Below are 21,476 nucleotides of genomic sequence, written 5' to 3' on the forward strand. Positions count from 1 at the left end.
TGACGAGCTAAAATACCTCCAGCAGAGGCTGTATAAAACAAGTTTGCTGTTGGAGTAGAATGGCTCTACCTGAATGTGGAGTGATCAGTGCTTGCTCCTTGATAAACAAAAGATTGCAACTTACCCCACTGACACCTAGAAACAACTGTGTTTATGTTAAAGGTTTTGTTCTCTTAAAGTGACTCTTTAAGAGAAAGTGACTCTTTCAATACATCATCAGGTTTAAACACTTAAAGGTATTGCCTCTTTGGGACATGCAGGGACTTGCCTCCTTTGGTTCTATCTTAATTTTTAGTACCGTTCAGATTTTCCATTTCTGCCACTGATCTTAGCACATGAGAAGCTGACGTCTTCACCAATTGAGCATACAGTGTTTTATCGGGATTTTTCCTGCCTGTCCTTGACACTGAAAAATCAAGGCCTGTCTATTCCATCCTGGCTGAAACAGCAGCACCTGCTGTCAGAATCAGCTAATAGGGGGAGACAATAGTGGGGGCATTTTTTTCTGGACATTTTCCAAGAGTAGAAAAGAGGAACTGCAAACTGACAAACCCTAGCATTTCTCCCTGGCCTGCCCTGGGAGTGGCCCAGCTCAATAAGATTTTAAATACTCATTTTCCCCAAACCACAGGTGAATAGGATTGCCCACAAAAATGGAGGCATTAGGTTTATAGCAAAGTGGGTAGGTGAATGCCAAATCAATGTAAGTTACTATATCTTACCTCTCCTTTGAATAGTTTTCCCTAGAGGTGGAAACCACCTATGAATTTTTGCTGTCTTTCACTGGAGGACAGACTATAGGTAACATCAAGGGCGAGGCTCAGCCCACTTCTCTACCCTTGTTACCAGCCCTCCCTTCTGTACTTAACCTATGGGGCTTTCTCATTCCCATGGCAACAGGTCCGAGTGCTACACAGATCCCAAACAAAATCTGCCCCATGTTTCTTTATCCTTCAGCTTTGCTTCTTAGCAACTGGGATTTCTTCCCCCATTCTCTGCTGGAGGTCCTGCAGGCCTCTCCCTGAGGGAGGCGTTCCCCTGCAGCTGCCCTTGTGTGACCTTAAACAAGAACCTCCATCTTCCTGAGCCTTAGTGCCTCATCTGTGAATTACAGTGATTGGACTAGTGGACCTTGAAGGTCTCTACTCAAGTCTTCTCATTCTAAGTCACTTTTTCTCTAAATCCATGACTAAGTTCTCAAGTTCTAAGTTAGGTGACTTACATACTTCTGGTTCCCTGGTTCCAGTTTATGAAGTTAGTATACTATGTATAAAAATATATGTCAGCATATATATATACTTTATTTGACAAGTACTGAAAAATACATATTACTTTTTTTTCCATAAAACTAAGAGTTAGGAACATAGAGGTCACCTTGTCTATGTTCTCATTTTGTCAATAAGGACACAAGCACTAGAGCTTATGGGTGGTAAAGGCAGGATGGAACCCAGGTATTTTGACTCCCCATCCAGTACTCTTTCCATCTGAATACTCTGCCTTTTGGGTGAATAATTTACAGCATTTTTCAAGACTTTCTGCAGCAAATTTTCCAACCCTGTGTCTATTAGGAACTGGACTGAACAGCAATACAACAAGGGGACTCCCTGATCCTATACATCCACACCTACCCAATAGCAAAATCGGCATGATCTATTGCAAACCTGGCCCTAACAGGTCTGGGTTGGGCCCCTGTGAGGGTCCCATCTTTCATCACTCTGTGGGCAGAAACAAGCACCTGTACGGGAGGCAGGAAACAGCAGAAAGAGGCTGGCATTTTACAGTCTGGGCAAATTACTTAATCTCTCTGAGCCTCAGTTTCTCCCTCTGTAATCTGAGCATAACAATGCCTACTCAGAGTTGAGAGTGTCTACACATAGTAGATCATAAATGTCCATTTCCACCTCTGCACCTCAACCCCATTTCCAGGGCTGCACCCTCAATACTCCATTAAAATTCTCTTCATAGACAACAGTATAGTAATTACCAGAGGGAAAGATGGGTGGTGGAGGTAGATGAGGGTAAAGGGGAATAAATGGTGATGGAAAGTGACTTGATTTGGGGTGATGAACACATAATACACAATACAGATTCTCTATTATAGAATCATGCACCTGAAACTTATATAATTTTATTAACCAATGTCATACCAATACATTCAATAAAAAATTTTTTAAAGGATTCATTCCCTTGTGCATGATCCTCAGTAAATGTTTAGTTCCCCTTGCCTCAAAATGCTTTTGCCTTCCTTTCCTCTGCCCCCAACAACATACTTAACAAAGGCTTAGGGATGTAATATCAGCATAGCATTGCCCAAATCTTGCAGAATTAGTGAGGTAAAGGCCCTGAATGGGCATTCCAAATGCAAGGGGTGAGTTTTGCCTATTTCTTGATATTTAGCATGACCTGCCTCTTGGAGATAGTGGTGTGTTGGCTGGAATTGAGCTGTGTGCAGTCTTCCAGGATCCTAGAGACGAGGATAGGCCTAGGAGCAAACCCTGACTTGTCCAGCTCAGTTGGTTGGGCATCATTCCACAAAGCCAAAGGTTGCAGGTTCATTTCCCAGTCAGGGCACATGCCTGGGTTATGCATGTGAGAGGCAACTGGTGTTTCTCTCACATATTGATGTTTCTCTCCTCTCTTTCTCCCTCGCTTCTCCTCTCTCTAAAAATAAATAAAATCTTTTAAAAATAGACCCCGGAACGAGGGGGTGAGGGGCAAGACTGAAGAAGGGTCCTCAAGACTGAGGAAGGGTCCTACTCTGCCAGCCTCCCTCTTGCCTCCTTTCCACTGTCTTCCTACAAACGGACTGTTTTAAGACCCAGTTCTGACCAAGCCAGTCCTTCCTTAAAACAGCTTACAAACCAGGCTCCTTAGCTTAGCCACAGTGTTAAGTCTTCCCTCCTTTTTAGAATTTCCTACCAACCCCCAAGTTCTGCCTATTAAAATGTTTTTCAACCCTCAAACTTTAAACTAAATGCTCACCTCTTCCAGGAAATCCCCTGCCTGCCCTCCATCAGAGGGAGGCACTGCTGCTTCAATTTACCCAATATCTGATTTCTGATCTTCTGATCCAGTGAACTGTCTTCATGTCTGTCCCCTACACTCTGAAAATGATTGAGAACCCCAAAGAATTTTTATTTACATGGGTTATATCTATCAATATTTACCATATTAAAACTAGAACCCTTTACATGCTAAGATAATTTTTTAGTAAAAGAACTACATTTTCCAAATCAAAAAGAAATTAGTAAGAAGGGTAGCATTGTTTTACATTTTTTCAAATCTCATTAATGCCTGGCTTAACAGAAGACAGCCATGCTCTCATCTCCTGCTGCATGCAATGTGTTACAATAGCACACAGCATTCAGCCTCTGGAAAACTGCATTGTATACTCACAACTGAGAGTGAAAATAATGTCAGTGTTGTTATAAAAATATGTTTGACTCCTCAAATCCTCAATGCAGTCCACATCTGAGGGTCCAAGAAAAGGCTTGCCCCTTAGATAAAAGCAGCCCGAGGCCCTACAGGGGGTGAATGGAGTAGAACTTGGGGACTGGGGCAATCACTCAAGAGCAAGAATTGCCTTAGGATCACAGAATCTGTCTCCTTTGTATCTTTTCTTTCCACTGAATTCCCCAACTTTCTTCCTTCTTTATACCTTGGCTCCAGTGTAGAGTGAGAGAGGGGCATCAGAAAAAGCTCACTTTGGATTTATGTAGCCCTACATTCACCTCTTGTTTCTGTATCTCACCAGCTGTGTGAAATTGGGGAACCCCATTACTTTAATCTCTTGAAGCCTTAGTGCCATCATTTGAAAAATAGTTGTGCTGCCTCACAGAGTGACTAAAAGAGAGAAACTGCATGTAAGACCTCTTGCCCGGGTCCTAACACATAACAGACATTCTACAGATGGCAGCCGGAAATATTATGCTTTCTCCCTACCTCCTGCCCTGCCTGATTCTCATCCTGTACATGGCTAACACAAATCAGATTAATCATTCCTTGCCTTTCCCCCTGAGGACAGCTGGGCCATGCTGAGAATTTCCAAAAAAACTTCACTGGTGGAGAAAGAGGCATGATGTGATCTTGTTTGCAGAGCATAGGTACCCTATCCTGCAACAGCAGATGGCACCAACTGCCAGATTCCACAGCCCCTCTGAGCAGCCTGTCCTGAACAACCCTGTCTAAGGCCTTGGGCACCTTCTCCTTCTCCTTGTCCTTTCTCTTGTAGACTGAGGGGTTGCAGGAAGAAGCAGCCAATCCCCCAAGTTTCCCCACTCATGGTAGCATAGACATAATGGCTTCCTATACATACCATGTTCTTCCTATAATGGCTTATCTCCTTGTCCTGGACATGAAGGTGCTTTAACAGGGGCCTTCCATAGACCCAGGCTTGGCTAATGGCCCAGGTGTCCTAATAGGGAGGAGCAGTGGACAGCTGGTTTTGTCCAGGGCTCTTAGGACTCACAGGCCTTGAAGCTGCCAAACCCTTACACCCAGCTTCTATGACTTCTTCATGCTTGCAAAACAGCCCCCCTTGTCCTCCTTCCCTCCCAGCACCCCTCAAGTGCTCACTCAGTGCACACTTGGTCATACCCCCACACAGAGAGCACCTAGTGTCCTCCGTGCTCTCAGCCACTGCTGCCTTGCACCAGGGTATTGACCTTAGCATTCTCAGCTGAGCTGGATTAAGGGACCATTTCATGCCTTTGCAAATTCCTTCTGGCTGCTGCCCCTTCCCCCACACAAAGCCAAAGTAGCCAGGACCCTGAGCCAGTCTGCCTATTGTAGCCTGAGAGCTTGTCTAGTCTGGTAGCCCATTCTCTCAGGAGGCACAAGCTATCCCTTTGACAGGGGCTTTGGGGTCAGCAAGTGGGCTCTTGGGAGTCTTGGGCTTTTGCAAGGACTCCAGAAAGCCATGCAGAGCCTTGAGCCATGAAAGACTGCTCAGATATCATCCTGTGTGTGGAGTCGGCAGAACTGAGCAAGGTAAGGATAACAAGGAACCACTCTTCCAAACGCTAGCTGCCTGCCTAGGGCTGGCAGTGCCCAGTGGACACTCCTGCCAGGCAGTGCTGCCACCTTGCCCTCAGTCCTAAAGTCTCTCCCTTTCAGACTGAATTCTGCAATCCTGCTTTTGAGCCTGAACCAGGGCCACCTTGCCCTCCACTGGCCTTTCAGGAGGATGCCCGCTGTAGCATCCAAGCTCCCTGGCATGGTAACCATCTCATGAGCGTGACCTTGGGGGTAGGACTGAGAAGTCCAAGAGCTGGGGGCATTGTGAGGGATGCCAGAGGAGAGGGGGCCTCAAAATTCCACCTTGCCTGCCCTCAGGTTGGCGTCCCCGAGGTCTGCAGCCAGACTGCCATTTCTCCTGGCTGTGTGTCCTACTGTTGGCCAGCTTGCTGCTTCTGCTGCTGGGGCTGCTGGTGGCCATCATCCTGGCCCGTAAGTACACATGACCTGCTTAGGAGAAGAGCTTTCCAATGAGAATCCATGAGTGCTACCCAATTCCCAGGGATCCACTTCCTCTGAACCCCACTCCCCCATCTTCCTGCCTCCAGAGTTACAGGCTGTATCCCCATCTGGGGCCTCCTATCATCCACTGCCTGCCAGAGGCCTTGCCACCACTGGCACTTCCCCTACCATGACCACTACCACCTCTCAGGCAACTGGGACCCCTAAAAGGCAGCAGGAGGCAGGCATGAGACCCACACCCCAGTCCAGTGAGTATTAAGGGCAGACCTTCCTGAAGGGCCCAAGATGGCAGGAGGGAGGGGGACCACGAAGAGGCACCTTGGAAAAAAAGGATCTCTCTCCTTTTGAGCTCTGAACTCTAACCTCTATCTCTGCAGCCTGTGGGGGCCTTCTTCCTGGACCAAGTGGCTTTTTCAGCAGCCCCAACTACCCAAGCCTTTACCCACCCAATGCCCACTGCGTGTGGCACATCCAGGTGTCCACAAACCATACAATACAGCTCAAGATTGAAGCTCTCAGCATAGAAAGCATGGCCTCCTGTCTTTTTGATCGCTTGGAAATCTTCCTTGAGCCTGAAGGCCCCCTCCTCAGGTGGGTCCCTCTGCCCCCAGGAGGTCCCATTCCTGTCCTGAATCACTGTCTGGAGGGCAGAGCCAGGGAGCTACAGCAGGAAAAGCTTGACTGGGACAAATTTGGGGGTCTTGACCTCTGGGCCCAGCTCTGCTATACAACCTTGGGAAGGTCACTTCCCCTCTCTGACCACATTTTCCAGATCTGTGAAATGGAGCCCCTATCTCCTTCCCCATGAATAAATGCTGCAAGGATAGATATACAGGTGCTAGGAAGATCAGAGCTCCCTGGGAAATGAAATTACCCTTTTTGACTACATTGTCACAAATTTGAGGAAAGAGAACTGCAGGGCCCAGGCAGGCTCCATTCTGACCGGCCCTGTGCTCTGAGCCTCTATTACCCCTGACCTGGCTTCTTGCAGAGTATGTGGGAAGGTGCCTCCCCCCACACTCAACACCAATGCCAGCCACCTCAGGGTGGCCTTCGTCTCTGATAGCAGTGTGGAAGGATTTGGTTTCTATGGCTGGTACCAGGCTGTGGATCATGGGCATGGTGAGTGTTTTCCCACCGTGTCCCAGCTACATGTCAATGGTCTACTTCACTCCCCTCCAGTCACTCCCAGCACTGGTAAAATGGCTGGAGACTCTGGTGTTTCTGAATCCAGATGCCTACCGCCCCACCCAGGGAGCTGTGCCCATGATGAGTTCCCCTGTGACCAGCTCATCTGCCTGCTACCTGATTCAGTGTGTGATGGTTTTGCCAACTGTGCTGACGGCAGTGATGAGAACAACTGCAGTGCACAGTTCTCAGGTATGGGCCCCACCAGCCTCAGGGTGGGTGCTGTCTTCGGGTATCTGATTCAGGTTCAGGCTGAACTCCCCAGCTCTGGCCCAGCCCCATATCTGCCTGGTAATTATTCTGGCCTAGAACTTGTTTCCCACAAGCATGACGAAAACTCTCCTCTACAGTTAATGTTGGCCCTGTTGGGCAAAGGCACAGACACTGGCCAACTCATGAACGCCTCCTCCTCTCTACAGGATGTGGGGGGAACCTGACTGGGCTCCAGGGAAATTTCTCTGCTACCAGCTACCTGCAGGAGTACCCTCCCCAAAAGGTAAGCCAGCACTCCTTGGGGAGGAAAATTTAGCACCCATGGGCGCACCTGAGCACACAGTTAGTGTAGCTATAAACAGCATGATAGACACTGCCTAGTACTTGGGAAGGTCAGAGATCAAGCAGGCAGGAAGAGAGCATTACTAAGTGCCTACTACATACCCAGTTGTTCCCATGCTCAGTAAACCTATCTCTGAGACGAGACAAGTTAAAAGGCCCTCCCTATCTGAAGAAGCACTTACGATGAGAGCTAGGAGAGCAGGGCCCACCCACACCCTGCCTAGCCAGCAGCAGGAAGGAAGGCCTTCTGGCACTCAGCCTAGATGCCCAGGTTGGGACAGAAGGAACCTGTGAAGTATATCATCTGTGCCCTCCCTCAGCTTTGCACCTGGCATATCTCAGTTCCTACTGGACATGGCATAGAACTACAGTTCCACAACTTCAGCCTGGAAGCTCAAGAAGAGTGCAAGTTTAACTACGTGGAGGTGTATGAGACGAACAACTCAGGGGCCCTCGGCCTCCTGGGCAGGTACCCAAAGTGCCAAGAGAGGAGCCCAGGATCAAGTTCATCCTCCACAGTTTGCCAATCACGGCTTTCTACAAATTAGCCAACTTACTCCCTAGCCTCATTTTCTTTGGCTACTCCAATCCAAAGTCTTCACTGTCACCCTAAAAAAGGCTTGTCCTTTCTCATCTGAAAGCCTTTGTTCCTTACTTCACCCTCCTCCAGCAGGCCCTTTCCCAGTCCTAAGCCTCTCTCAGTTCTCCCACTTGCAGGTCCAGTTCCACTTCCCTAAGGAACACTCACTGATTTTTCCCATCTTAAAGGGGCTCAAGGTCAAGCAGTTGACTTAATATTGTACTTTGTCTACTGAATACATGTGTCTTCCTCACCAGACCCTAAGTTCCATGTCTCAGATATGCCTCTTACCCACTCTGGCATCACCCAAAGCACCCAGCTCTGGGTGAGGCCTGTGGGCAGCCTCAGTGTACCCCAGCCAGCCAGGACCACCATGCCCAGGACTGCTCTCTGCTTTGGGCAGGTTCTGTGGAGCGCAGCTGCCCCCTCGCCTCGTCTCCTCACATCACCAACTGGCTGTACTCTTTAGGACAGGTCATGGCATCAGCAGCATGGGCTTCTCAGCCATCTACCGGGCCCTCAATGCCACAGACAGTAGGTGCCCTTCCACAAGCATGTGTGCACAGTAGAGGTGCCTCCAGGAGAATGGGGAAGGGCTCTGGATCCTGGTCAGAACACTGTGAAGGCAGCAGGGCACAGACATATCTGAGGGCACTGCCATTACTCCTGTGCCTTACAGACTCCTGTAGACTCCGAGAATCCTCCTGCCAGGATGGAGGATGCAAGAGTTTGCAGTGGATGCATGACACATGGAGAGACTGCACAGACAGCAGTGATGACAAGTGCAATGGCGCCTTGTTCCCATCCCCAGGTGAGAAGCCTGCAGCAGGGCCCCATTGACAATGACTGGCAGGCCTGAGCAAGCTGGATACCCATTCATAACACTCTTCATAATGTTCATCCCTATCCTCCCTGATGGGGGGATTCACTATCCTGACTATTCACAGAGTCCTGTGTCACCCCCAAGTTAAATGGGAATCTCAAGAACCAGTCCAGTCTAGTCACAGAAAGAGAGAGAAAGCCCTTCTCCATAGCCCACCTCAAAGAAGAAGGTGAAATCAGGGAAGTTGCAGCCCAGGATGGGTGTAAAATGCAGCCCAACACAAAATCATAAATTTACTTAAAACATTATGACATTTTTTGTGTGTGATCACATGTCACAATGTATTTAATGTGTGGCCCACAGCAACTCTTCTTTTTCCAGTGTGGCCCAGAGGTGCCAAAAGGTTGGACACCCCTACTAGAGGATAACAGAATCTGCAAAATGTGTAAAGCGTCTCTCCATTTTATCTCCTTTGATTCTCACAACAACCCCTTTCTGACCCACTAGAGTGAATAGGTGACTTGCTCCTGGTTACACACCCAGGTGGTCCCCACAATGACCCTTTCCTCCTATCCCTGCAGAGATGGCCTGTGAGCCCATCCAAGTGGAGATGTGCATCGGGCTAAGCTACAACACCACGGCCTTCCCTAACATCTGGGTGGGCATGGCCACACAAGAGGAGGCGATGGAGGTCCTCAGAGGTTACAAGGTGCTCTGGGAAGAGATAAGAAGGGACCTTCCCCCACCCCCAGGAAGCGGAGGGAGCCTGTGGTGCAGGTGCTTGAGGGCTGATCTCTTTCCACAGAGCCTGACAAGTCTATCCTGCTACCAGAATTTCCGGAGGCTCCTCTGCGGGTTGCTGGTGCCCCACTGCACCCCACTAGGCAGTATTCTTCCTCCCTGCCGCTCTGTCTGCCAGGAGGCAGAGCACCAGTGCCAGTCTGGTCTGGCACTACTGGGTACCCCCTGGCCCTTCAACTGCAACAGGCTGCCTGAGGCAGCTGGCCTGGGGTCTTGTGCCCAGCCCTGATTCTGAAGTGGACTCCTCTCCTCTGCCTGCCCATTCTCCTTTGCCTATCAGGGTGGGCAGGCAGGGCAACAAAGGAAGGGGGACCAGCATGGAACTTTGCCCATCCTCTCTGGAGCCTCCTGGGAAAGGGAAGGAATCCTCAACCAGGCTGAGACCCTCCCACTCGCCCAGCTCCTTCCTTGACTCTATACTAGACCCAGCTGCCATGGGAAGCAGGCCTGGCTCCAGGCTGTGCCATTGACAACCTAGACTGTTTCCCACCCAAGCCCCTGTTTCCTATCATCTGCCTTCTCCCTCTGCACCTGCTTTTCAAGGTTTCTTTTTCATTTATTCAATGAGTCTCTAGTAATGTGGCAGGCCCTCTTCTAAGTCCTGGGTACCCAGCTATCTGCCTCTAGAACTCTCCTCCCTCAGTTCTCAGCTTATATTTCTCCCGGACTTGAGTCTTGTCCTTAGTCTCTGTCACTCTCTCCTCTCGGCTCCTTGGAGCAATAGGTGCCCTGAGTGTGTGTCTGTCTCATGGTTCTGACTCTCTGTGCCCGGCTCAAGTCTCTCTCCTCCTCCTTTCTCCCCCCAAAGTTTGGCCGGACGCCTGGCACACCACGAGTTATTTCCTTGCTATTTCCCGGCGGGAGCTCTTGGTTTCCTCTTGGAGTCTGGGAGGAGCAGAGCAGAGAAGGCAGAGAGCGAACCAGGCAGGACCAGGGGGACCGCGCGGGCTCCCAGCGCCTGGCTAGAGAGAAGTGCAGAGGCTGGAGCAGAGGTCAGCTTGAGGGTCCGAAGAAGTAAGCTCCTGGAGGGAAGCCATAGAGAGAGGGAGCCGCGCCGGGAGCCAGGAAGGGGGTGAGCCTGGTGGAAGGGGATGAGGATTGGGGAGGGGACTGTGGGAAAGACTAGGCTCGGGCCAGGGTGGGGGTTGAGGGAGGAGCCCGGCCTCTCCCTTCCTTCTCAGCTGTGCTCCCGAGGTTCTCGGGTCTACGGGCACCCCATTTCTTTGCGTCCCCGTGGCTGCTCAGCTACAGGCATATGGCAGTGGGGTGGGGATCTACTCGGCTGACCTGGGGTGGAGGGCAAGGCAGGCCCCAGAATTCTGGGCCCGACTCCTGTCCTGCTCGGCCCACAGACTACGAGAGGACCCCGGCATTCGGGCTCCCAGTACCAGCGCCATGAGACCGCTCCTCGCCCTGTTGCTCCTGGACCTGGCGGCCGGTTCGCCCCCACTGGACGACAACAAGATTCCCAGCCTGTGCCCAGGGCACCCTGGCCTTCCAGGCACGCCGGGCCACCACGGCAGTCAGGGCCTTCCTGGCCGCGATGGTCGAGATGGCCGAGACGGCTCGCCCGGGGCTCGGGGAGAGAAAGGCGAGGGCGGGAGGCCGGGTAAGAGCGCCACAGCTACGTCGGAGCTGGCAGGGCCCCGCTCCAGCTCTGCAGGGCTCAGAATTCCTGCCAGGGGGCGCCGCTCTGACCCCGCCCATTCACACTCTACCCTGGGAGGGAATAGGAGACAACGACTCAACCCGCGGGAACAGAACCCTTGGGACCCTTTTTGACCCGCGGGTCAGATATGCCCCAGCCCCGCAGTACACCGGGTGGAGGGGGTGAGAGAGGAGAGGGATGCTAGTGTGCCGGGTGGGACAAGAGGGGAGGTTCGGGCTGGGGAGCTTAGAGAGGAGAGGGAGGCTCCTTAGAGTCGCCCTCTGCACACACCGCTGCGAGTGGACCGGCTCCTGCACTCACCTGAACTTCTCCCCTTACCCCCGCAGGAATACCGGGGCCCCGTGGGGAGCCCGGTCCTCGAGGAGAGGCAGGCCCTATGGGGCCGTCTGGGCCTGCGGGGGAGTGCTCGGTGCCTCCCCGCTCCGCCTTCAGTGCCAAGCGCTCCGAGAGTCGGGTGCCTCCGCCGTTAGACTCGCCCCTCCCCTTCGACCGGGTGCTGGTGAACGAGCAGGGTCATTACGATGCCGCCACCGGCAAGTTCACTTGCCAGGTACCAGGGGTCTACTACTTCGCGGTCCACGCCACAGTCTACCGGACTAGCCTGCAGTTCGATCTGGTCAAGAATGGCGAGTCTATCGCCTCTTTCTTCCAGTTTTTTGGGGGATGGCCCAAGCCAGCCTCTCTCTCTGGGGGCACCATGGTGAGGCTGGAGCCCGAGGACCAGGTGTGGGTGCAGGTGGGTGTTGGTGATTACATTGGCATCTATGCCAGCATCAAGACAGACAGCACCTTTTCTGGATTTTTGGTGTATTCTGACTGGCACAACTCCCCTGTCTTCGCTTGACTGCCAACTGGAAAGTGAGCCTACGCTTTCAGGGGCGGGGGCCTGGGGGGGACGCCACCCTGTTAGCCACATCGTGGGTAAAGGCTGGCCCCCTGGAATGTTGTGAATGACTAGGAGGGGCAATGGGGGCCTCTCCAGACCTGCTGCTGGCAGGGAATGGGGACAGAGGCTGTCTGAGATCACGGCTTGCAGCACAGGATACTGGCTGGATTTCTGCCCAAGACCAAAGGAGTGCACTGTGCTGGCAGGTGTAGGTCCTCTGGCTCAGGACCCCAAGGTGGGGTGCTCTCTTCCTGGTGTCTACTTCGCTAAATCCTCCCATTTCTCTTTTCTCCTGGGCCATTTTCTTAGAGACCATTCAATAAATCTTAATTAAAAAAAAAAAAAACCACCTCCGATTACTTCAGCTGTTCTTCTTTAGTGGGGAGGATGCCCTCATTCTGAGGATGGTGGAAGATGGAAAGAGGAAAAGGGAGGGCTCTTGGGCTAGATGAGCTAAGGGGCGGGAGATACAGGAGGCAGGCCCAAGTGAATGAAAGGCCGCTCAAAAGTTGCCCCTGTGTAGGTCGCGAACAGGAGTACCTAGCTGAGGAGGGTATCTTCCTGGTGCAGGGCTCTGGACATCTTTTTCTAACTCAGAGATGTCATATGAACTGGGTAGGTGCTACTTTTACCACACACACCCCTAATCTTATCAACAGATAAGGATCCAGGTATTTTAATTTATGACTTTTCTGCGGCTTGCTTGGTCCGTTGATGACTGACTGGAAGGCTGTTTCACTATACCCCACTGGCAGGGAAGTGGAGTGTCCCTGGGTGTCTAGATAAGTAGTTCCTGAAATGACCACAAGAGGGCCCCCCCAACTCCAGAGTGCAGCAATGACCCTGAGTAGCTTGAGCTCTTGACTACTGGGTTGGTTAGGGGGAGAAAGGATAAGATAGACCAGTGGAATTGCAGATGGGGGTGGAGGGAAAAGGGCCCTCTGCTCTCAGCCCAGGAAGTTTATCTTCTCTCATAAAATGTTTATTATCACATTAAACAGACTGTTAGGAGCCAAGGCTCTCCTTGCTCAGCTCCTCTTCCAGTGTTGGGGGAACAAGAAAAAGCCCTCCCTCAGGCCTCCCAACTCCAAAGTGGAGTTCTGAATGAACTCTACCTCTGCTGTTCTGGGCACCGCCTGGGTGGGCTGCGCCACCAAGTCTGAGCCCTTCGAGGCCCCCCTCTGACCTTCAGAAGCCAGCCCTGGCCCCACACCCCAACCGAGTAACTAACAAATGAGGGCTTGCCAGGTGCGTATCAGCTCATCTTCTCAACCCAAGAGAAAGTGGAAGGAATCTGTTTCCTTCTGACCTGTTTTCCCTCTTTCTCCACTTCCAGAAGGCTGTTCCTGGCAATATACTCTTAGATTTAACAATTATGGGGGAATGTCCCCCTCTCTCTTGGTGATCATGCGAGGGCAGATATGGCCAGTGGGGACTGGGCTAAGTAAGAGACAAGCATCAGGAGTAATGAGCTTCAACTCCATGCTCTCCACCAGGAGATCCCACAGCAATACTCTACCATATCACAGCACCATTCTATGCCAAGAAACACAGACAAGGACTAGCTCCTGCAGGACTCAGAGTAGACTGGACACCAGGTGACAGGAACCCCAACCCAAGTTCCCTCTTGGGAAGACTGGCACCAGAGGAAAACCTGGGATGTGAAAATTCATACTTCTAATAGGGCTTAACTTCTGGCAAAAATAGAAAAGGGAGGGCTTTCCAAAAGCCATGTGGATTAGGGCACAAATTGGAGGTGATGAAAGCCAGCCACACCTGGCAGACTTTCACCAAGGCACAGTGCTCCCATCCTATCTTCTCTCCTCCCCCACAGACCAAACTTGTGACTCCAGCAGGACTGAAGGACCCTGCTATAGTGTCAGTTACCCTGACCAACTAACTGTTCACCCTCGCAAAGATGCACACACAGGCTGTCAGTTGTCAACAAAACTTTATTCAATGGAAACTGGGCCAGGAGACCCCTCAGGGAACTACATACCCCTAGGTCCTGGCCCCTACTGTTTGGACCCTAGTGAAATGTGCATAGTCTACCCTCCCCAATGCCAGGGAGGGAAACAGAAGGGGAATGCCATTATTCTGTGATGTGGGGAGTGAAAGGGATATAAGTAGAAATCAAAACCTGGTTCTCTCCCCTGAAGCTCCAAGTGGAGCTGGGGTATGAGGATTCATGGTCCCAAAGCCAGATGCAGATACATGCCCTGCCCTCAGGGATAAACTCCTGACCCCAACTGTTGGATCATGTTGGGAGGGTGCCTCATAAGAACATGACAGGCAAAACTGGTAGCTCTAAGGGCACCCAAAACCTATCAGGCACAAGAACTCTGCCTGAAACCAAAGGTTCAAGATCATTCCAAGGCCCTTGAGTTGCCAAAACACCCAAATGACACTGATGTGCTGTGGCTGAAAAAGCTGGGGAAGCAGTGGGGAGGGGCCAGGGAGAGGACCTGCAAATCCCCAACAGAAAAGCCAGAAGCAAAGAAGGGAAGTCCCAGAGGCTGGCATTTGGGAAAGCCCTGGCAAGCTGGAGGAGTGTCCACAGCAAACAGTCTCAAGAGTCTGGCATAGTGACAATACCACCCTCAATATCACAGAGACCCATAGAGTCAAGAGAAGCTGTTGTCCTGCCCCCACCCAGGTCAGTCTTCCAGGGTATCTCATCTCTCAATGTCCTGAATGTATGGCTTGGAGGTTTGGCATGACAACCATGGGGGCAGAAGGGGATTCAAGCCAGGACCAAGAGATCAGGTGTTAACATTGTCCTACTACAGATGCCTGTGAGAAGCGTGGAGCTGGAGGAGTAGGCAAGGAGGGTGGGAGTTTTCAGAGGTAGACATTGAGGGTCTGCAGAATGCCCTGGCGGCAGAGTGGGCAGTTGCGGTGGTAGACTGGGTGGCGCATCAGAATTTCAGTGCAGGCTTGGCAGAGACACAGGTGCCGACACGGAAGCAGCAGCACTGTCTTGCTCTGGTCCTGGCAGATGACACACTTCTTCCGCTCCTCCTGCTCTTTTAACAACTTCCATGGGTCTTGCCCAGCTGTAGACTCCTCCTCATTAAGTCTCTCCCTGCCCCAGGCGGCTGCCACTCTGGCCACTCTGACTTCTTCCTCTTCTGCCTCTGACCTGGTCCCTGCTTCAGGAAGAGTGTCCTGTTGCCAGGTCCTGGCTGAGGGCACCCTCCCAGGGCCAACCTGGGGAGCCCTAGGTGCCCCTCCCTGGTTCGGCCAGCTTGCCAGCTGCAGGCTGCGGCTCCAGGCTCGGCGCCAAGTATCCAAGCCCAGTACTAGGTGAGACAGCCGCACAACATCTTCTCGAAGCCGGTGGTAGGATGGCGGGGCATGGAGCTGACAGAGTGCCCAGGTAACCAGCCTCATGGTGAGGTCCGGATGCAACACAGTCACTGTTACTGCCAGGACACAAGCCAGCAGCACCAGGCCGGTGAGATTGACAAGCACAGAGCTGGCCAAAAGGCGGGCAGCTGAGGCCAGGAGCTCCAGTGCTAGTTGGCAAGGGGTCCAGAGAAGGATGGCCATGGCTACAGCACTGCTGGAAATGTGAGCTATGAAGGTAGCCATAATGTCCGTCATCCTCCACAGTGGCCCCATCACTGCATCCCATAGGGCCAGCAAAAGGGAGAAGAGATTCTGAGTGCCAATGAGGCAGATGTTGACCAGGCTGTTGATCACGTAGGCCACCAGGCTCATGGCAATGGCACAGATGTCACAGGCCTGACGCAGCAAAGCATGGCCATTGGAGACCACATTGAGGATGCCTCGGTGCAGTATATCCCGGCTCCTCAATGCCCCATGAGAGGCTAGGTGTCCCAGGAGTTTTAGGCTCTCCAGGCCTGCGCAGCAGCTGTAGAGCAGGGTACAAAAGGCCTGAAAGCCCCCCAAAATGAACCGGACCAAGGCTTCTATCAAGGCCAGCAATGAAAACAGTACTCCGCGGCCTAAGTGCATTAGACTAGTCAGTACAGTGTGTGGCAGGTTGTAGATGAAGGCTAGAAGCCAGGCCAGGGAAGCCAGGAGGGAAGACACCAGCAGGAAGTTGAGGTCCAACACCAAGGTCAGCACGTCCAGCACCAGGCCCACACCATTCACCACCAGGTACACAGCCTCCATGATAAGGCTACGGAGGTTAGTCAAACAGAAGTCTGGCTCCTGGTTGACGGAGGTGGCAAGGTTGCAAAAAAACTGAGGGGGGGGGGCCGATTAATTGGAAAGGTAAGTGATAAGTCTCCAACTAAGGGAGAAAATCAACAATCTGAAACGGAAGTGGGTTAGAAGTGAGTGGGGTCTCAGTGGGGGGAACGAGGACGAGGAGTGCCGGTTTTGAAGGCTGGCTGTTTGGGAGGCAAGAAACCAAACATTTCTAAAGTGGAGGTGAGCCCAGAGTGGAGGAGAGTCCTCAGCTGGTGGTGGTGTACCAAAGCCAAGCAATCAGTCAGAACGAGAAGAGACCCGGAACGGTTGGGATAGGGCCGGGGCCGGGTGGGGCGGCACAGGCTGGACGCGGGCTCGCGGTCCAGCTATGCAGGTTCCCCTGTCCCCGCCCGGCCCCCGTCCTCTGGGCTCGCGGCGCTTTGCGCCCAAAGAAGAGTGGGAAAGGGAGTCAACCTCAGCAAACCCCAGGTGCGGCCTCCACTCCGCTGCGCGCCGCCATCTTGTGTGCGAAGAGGTGGGGCCAGACCCGTGACCAGAGAGAGGGACGACGAACTGCGGGTCAATCAGCTAGGGCCAACCGCAGGGGACGTCGAGCACTCATTGGTCCGTTTGAAAGACGCTCACAGAAGGGGAGGGGACAGGCTTAAATCTCCGCCCTCCTGAGTCAGTGATTGGCCAGTTGAGACCCCCGTCCGAATATATTTGTGAAGCCTGCCGCTCTCTGCCTGAAAGGAGGATACTCAGAGGTTTATCCTTTCCCTAGTCATCGTTGCTTCAATTTCCTACTTGTAGCGAGCTCTTCATCTCCACTCTGGCCTGAACTCCAGAAAGTCTCTGTCCACCTTCACCCCTCCCTGAACACTGCCTGAATCCTTCATTCCCTAAAGTGCCACTAATAACAAAACTAAGATAGTGACAGGAGAAAAACTCTGAGACGTTTTAAATTAAGTAACAGCTGCTGGAAATTGAGAGAAAGAGAGAGTGCACGTTGGAGCTTTGAATCGACCATCTACTAGTGGCCACTATCTGTTGCCTGTAACCAATCAAAAATAGTAAATATTTGTGTTGTTGGAGGGGGTAGGGATTATGTTTGCTTTTTATCTGAGTTGTTTGGTTTTGGGGGATGTTGAATTGTCTTGAGTTCTTTATAAATTTTGTATATTAACCCCTTATCAGATATGTCATTGCCAAATATCTTCTCCCATTCAGTAGGCAATCTTTCTGTTTGTTGATGGGTTATTTTGATGTGCAAAACTTTTTAGTTTGATGTAGTTCCATTTGTTTAGTTTTTTTCCTTTGTGTGAGGTAATATGTCAGAAAAAATATTGCTAAGATAAATGTCAGAGACTTTACTGCCTATGTTTTCTTCTAGTTTTATGGTTTCAAGTCATATATTTAAGTCTTTAATCTATTTTGAATTTATTCTTGTATGTAGTGTAAGAAGGTGGTCCAGTTTCATTTTTTGCATATATCTGTCCAATTTCCCAACACCATTTATTGAAAACTGTCTTTACCCATCCTTTGTCATAGAATAGTTGACCATGTAGGCATGGGTTTGTTTGTTGGTTCTCTAGTCTCTTCCATTGATCTTTGTGTCTGTTTTTATGCCAGTACCATGCTGTTTTGATTACTATGGCCTTGTAGTATAGCTTGATGCTGTAGTTTGATGTCAGGTAGTGTGATACCTACAACTCTGTTCTCCTTGTTCAAGATTGCTCTTGCCATTCAGGATCTTTTGTTTCCATAAAATTTTTGGATTATTTATATAGTTCTTTGAGAAATGCCATTGGTATTTTTGTGGGAATTGTGTTAAATCTATTGATTGCTTTGGTTAGTATGGACATTTTAACAATGTTAGTTCTTCCTATCCATAGGCATCAATTATTTGTATCTTCTTTTTAAAAAAAATATTTTATTTGTTTATTTTTAGAGAGGGGAAGGGAAAGAGAAAGAAAGGGAGAGAAACATCAATGTGTTGTGCCTCTTATGTGCCCCCTACTGGGACCTGGCCCACAACCCAGGCATGTGCCCTACACTGGGAATTGAACCAGTAAGTCTTTGATTCGCAGACCAGCACTCAACCACTGAGCCACACCAGCTAGGACTATTTGTATCTTCTTTTATTTATTTCTTTAATGTTTTATAATTGTCTGAGTACAGACATTTTACCTCCTTGGTTAAATTTATTTCTAGGTATTTTATTTTATGCAATTGTAAATGGGATTTAGTTTTTAGTTTCTCTGATAGAGATTATTGGTGTATAAAATACACATTATTAGAATATAAAAATGCAACCAATTTCTAAATATTTATTTTGTATCCTGCTACTTTACTGATTTTTTTATCAGTTCTAGTAGATTTTTGGTGGAATCTTTCAGGTGCTCCTGAATAGACACTTCTCCAAAAAGAATACACAGACTGCCAATAGACATATGAAAAGATTCTCAACATCATTAATCATTAGAGAAATGAAAATTAAAACCACAGTGAAGTATCACCTCACATCTGTCAGAAAGGCTATCATCAATAAATCAATAAACAAGTATTGGTGAGGTTGTGGAGAAATGTAAACCTTTGTGAACTGTTGGTAGGAATTCAGATTAATTAAGCCATTGAGGAAAATAGTATGGAGGTTCCTCAAAAAAATTAGAAATGGAATTGACTTATGACCCAGAGATTCCACTTCTGGGTATATATCTGAAGAAACCCCAAACACTAATTCAAAAGAATATTGCAGCATTATTTACAATATTCAAGACATGGAATCAACCCAAATGTCCATCAAGAGACAAGCAGATTGCCCCAATTGATGTGGCATCATCCCACAAAGCGAAAGGTCACCGGTTCAATTCCCAGTCAGGGCACATCCTGGGTTGCAGGTTTGGTCCCTGGTTTGGGCATGTATGAGAGGCAACAGATCAATGTTTCTCACATTGATGTTTCTCTCCCACTCTTTCTCCTTCCCTTCCCCTCTCTCTATAAACAAACAAACACACAAACAGGTGAGGGAAAAGCAATGGTACATATATACAATGGAATATTACTCAGCCATAAAAAGAACAAAATTCTACCATTTGTGACAGCATGGATGACCTAGAGAAGGGGTGTCAAACTCTTTCACTGGGGGCCACATCAGCCTTGCAGTTTCCTTCAAAGGGCCAAATGTAACTTTAGGACTGTATAAATGTAACTACTCCTTAACTAGGGGTTAGGAGCTCAGTGCTGCCATGGGGTAGAAACAAGGTGCTGGGCCAGATAAAATAAGGTGGAGGGCCACATTCAGCCCTCGGGCCTTATGTTTGCCACCTGTGACCTAGAGGGTATTATGCTAATGGAAATAGGCCAGATAATTATAAGACAAATATTATATAATTTCGCTTATATGTCGAATTTGAAGAACAAAATAAACAAATGAAATAGAAACAGACTTATACATATAGAGAACAGACTGATGGATGCCAGAGGGGAAGGTGGGTTGGGGAACTGGGTGGAAAAGGTGAAGGGATTAGAAGTACTAATCAGTTGTTACAAAATAGTCATAGGGATATAAAGTAAAGCACAGGAGATATAGTCAATAATGTTGTAATGATTATGTATGGTGCTAGGTGGCTCCCTGACATATCAAGGGGGAACACTGTAAAGTGTGTGATTTCTAACCATTATGCTGTGCATCAGAAACTAATACAAAATAATGGTGAGTGCAAACTATAACTGAAAAATAAAATTTAAAAAATAGTAGTATTTTTTTTACAGACTGACCTTGTTTCACCTTATCCCACCCACCTTATCTGTAACCAATGTAAATTTTTTCAAACAACTTACATCTTTCTTCCTCAAAATGTAATGAATAAAGGCCCACATCACCTCAAGGACAGAAGACATGCTTGTCTCTTCCACCTGGCCATGCTGCTGGTGGTTAAGACTGCATGCTCCAGGACCTTTTCTGGCTAGCACTGTGTCTCAATAAACCCTTTCTTTCCATTAAAAAAAAAAGGTTTTCAGGAGATTTCCAGCCAAGATAGTGGCATAGATAAACACGGCTCATCTCCTCAAACAACCACATCAGAATTACAAGTAAAATATAGAACAACCATCACTCAGAAACAGAAATTTAGTGGAATAGAAGTCTAACAACTATGGAATTTTAAAAAATGCATCCATCCATACTGGTAGGAAGGGTGCAGACATGGAATAGGCTGATGTCACATCCGCATTTGGTGGATAAAATTCGGGAGGGATATCTCAGGAGTGAGGAGTCCCAACCTCACAACAGGTCCCCCCGCCCCCCCAGCCCAGGGTTACAGTACCAGGAAGATAAGCACCCCTAACTTCTGGCTGCAAAAACCAGGTGGGATTGAGTCAGTGGAAGAAACTTCTGGACTCCCAAGCAGTTCCTCTTCAGGAACCCACACGCAGACTCAGACTCACTCCCTCAGGGTAGCTGATTGAAAGTCACCAGTGGCATACAGGGAGAAAGTGAAGTGTCTGGTGATGCAGACCCCAGCCCTCGGGGTCCATGTGTTGTGACTATGACGGACAAATTCACACAGACTACAGAAGTCCTTTGGAGAAAAAGGGATGGCATGGCAGATCTCTGAGAGAGAGGGCCCTGACCCCTGCCTGGACAGGCTTTTATTGCTTTTCTGGGTACATTACATCAAAGATGGTCTTCATTTATGATGCACAGGTTCACTGTAGGTGATTACCTTCTACAGATAACAAAGGAAAGAATGTTGCTAATTACTTCAAAGAGAAGGTGTTGCAGATCAAGGGGAAAAGTGATTGAACTGGTTATACTCCATACTGGGATGTTTAGCACAGACTTTAGGGTGTTACTTTAGAGATATGCAGTAAGCATTTGCTGCCTCGATTCAGGGTGAGGGAGTTTTAGCAAAAGCAAGCCTCATAGCAGCATGGATACAATGCAGGCCTCACTGAGAGCGGGGAGGGGAAGAGTGGGTGAAGAGGTGAGAAGTACAAATAGGTAGTTACAGAATAGCCACGGGGATGTAAAGTACAGTATAGGAAATAGAGTAGCCAAAGAACTTATATGCATGACCCATGGACATGAACAATGGTGGGGGGATTGCCTGAGGTAATAGGGGGCGCTTCCTGAGGGAAGGGTGGAGGGCAGCCAATGGGGGGAAATCAGGACAACTGTAATAGCATACTCAATAAAATATAATTTAAAATAAATTTTAAAAAGAAATAAAATATTTTTTAAAAAACCTCTAGCCACAAAATGCTAATTTCTCTAAACAAAGGAAAATAGTACACAGATTTGTTTTAGCCTCCTGCTCAGATCATAGTC

The 21,476-nt window shown here is 49.4% G+C and overlaps 3 protein-coding genes across 5 annotated transcripts; 2 read left to right on the plus strand and 1 right to left on the minus strand.

Annotated features, from left to right (window-relative positions):
- The first annotated feature begins 4,643 nt into the window (after positions 1-4,643).
- Positions 4,644-10,187, plus strand: LOC114499437 (membrane frizzled-related protein). Of its 3 annotated transcripts, none has more exons than XM_028515619.2 (13): positions 4,644-4,989; positions 5,116-5,218; positions 5,335-5,448; positions 5,565-5,726; positions 5,856-6,069; positions 6,470-6,600; positions 6,733-6,858; positions 7,086-7,162; positions 7,542-7,690; positions 8,205-8,335; positions 8,481-8,612; positions 9,206-9,333; positions 9,430-10,187. In XM_028515619.2, exons 1-13 carry the CDS (start codon positions 4,936-4,938, stop codon positions 9,652-9,654), a joined length of 1,746 nt encoding a protein of 581 aa, XP_028371420.1. In that variant the 5' UTR covers positions 4,644-4,935; the 3' UTR covers positions 9,655-10,187. The 3 variants fall into 3 exon arrangements, with proteins under 3 accessions (XP_028371420.1, XP_035884293.1, XP_035884295.1); XM_036028400.1 differs by having other exon boundaries at positions 8,271-8,335; XM_036028402.1 differs by lacking the exon at positions 9,206-9,333.
- Positions 10,188-10,246: 59 nt separating this feature from the next.
- Positions 10,247-12,320, plus strand: C1QTNF5 (C1q and TNF related 5). Its single transcript, XM_028516092.2, has 3 exons — positions 10,247-10,497; positions 10,778-11,034; positions 11,421-12,320. Exons 2-3 carry the CDS (start codon positions 10,821-10,823, stop codon positions 11,936-11,938), a joined length of 732 nt encoding a protein of 243 aa, XP_028371893.1. The 5' UTR covers positions 10,247-10,497; positions 10,778-10,820; the 3' UTR covers positions 11,939-12,320.
- Positions 12,321-13,912: 1,592 nt separating this feature from the next.
- On the minus strand, positions 13,913-16,699 carry RNF26 (ring finger protein 26). The gene has a single exon (XM_028516469.2). It carries the CDS (start codon positions 16,121-16,123, stop codon positions 14,822-14,824), a length of 1,302 nt encoding a protein of 433 aa, XP_028372270.1. The 5' UTR covers positions 16,124-16,699; the 3' UTR covers positions 13,913-14,821.
- Positions 16,700-21,476: the final 4,777 nt, after the last annotated feature.

This window comes from Phyllostomus discolor, chromosome 6 (genome assembly GCF_004126475.2).
Source record: "Phyllostomus discolor isolate MPI-MPIP mPhyDis1 chromosome 6, mPhyDis1.pri.v3, whole genome shotgun sequence".
NCBI classification, from domain to species: domain Eukaryota; kingdom Metazoa; phylum Chordata; class Mammalia; order Chiroptera; family Phyllostomidae; genus Phyllostomus; species Phyllostomus discolor.

Excerpts from the sequence above, each read along its gene's own strand:
- LOC114499437 (XM_028515619.2), top strand. The coding sequence starts at position 4,936 with ATGAAAGACTGCTCAGATATCATCCTGTGTGTGGAGTCGGCAGAACTG. Across the intron at positions 4,990-5,115 it reads AGTCGGCAGAACTGAGCAAG|ACTGAATTCTGCAATCCTGC; the intron begins GTAAGGATAACA and ends TCTCCCTTTCAG. Across the intron at positions 5,727-5,855 it reads GAGACCCACACCCCAGTCCA|CCTGTGGGGGCCTTCTTCCT; the intron begins GTGAGTATTAAG and ends CTATCTCTGCAG.
- C1QTNF5 (XM_028516092.2), top strand. The coding sequence starts at position 10,821 with ATGAGACCGCTCCTCGCCCTGTTGCTCCTGGACCTGGCGGCCGGTTCG. Across the intron at positions 11,035-11,420 it reads AGGCGAGGGCGGGAGGCCGG|GAATACCGGGGCCCCGTGGG; the intron begins GTAAGAGCGCCA and ends TTACCCCCGCAG.
- RNF26 (XM_028516469.2), bottom strand. The coding sequence starts at position 16,123 with ATGGAGGCTGTGTACCTGGTGGTGAATGGTGTGGGCCTGGTGCTGGAC.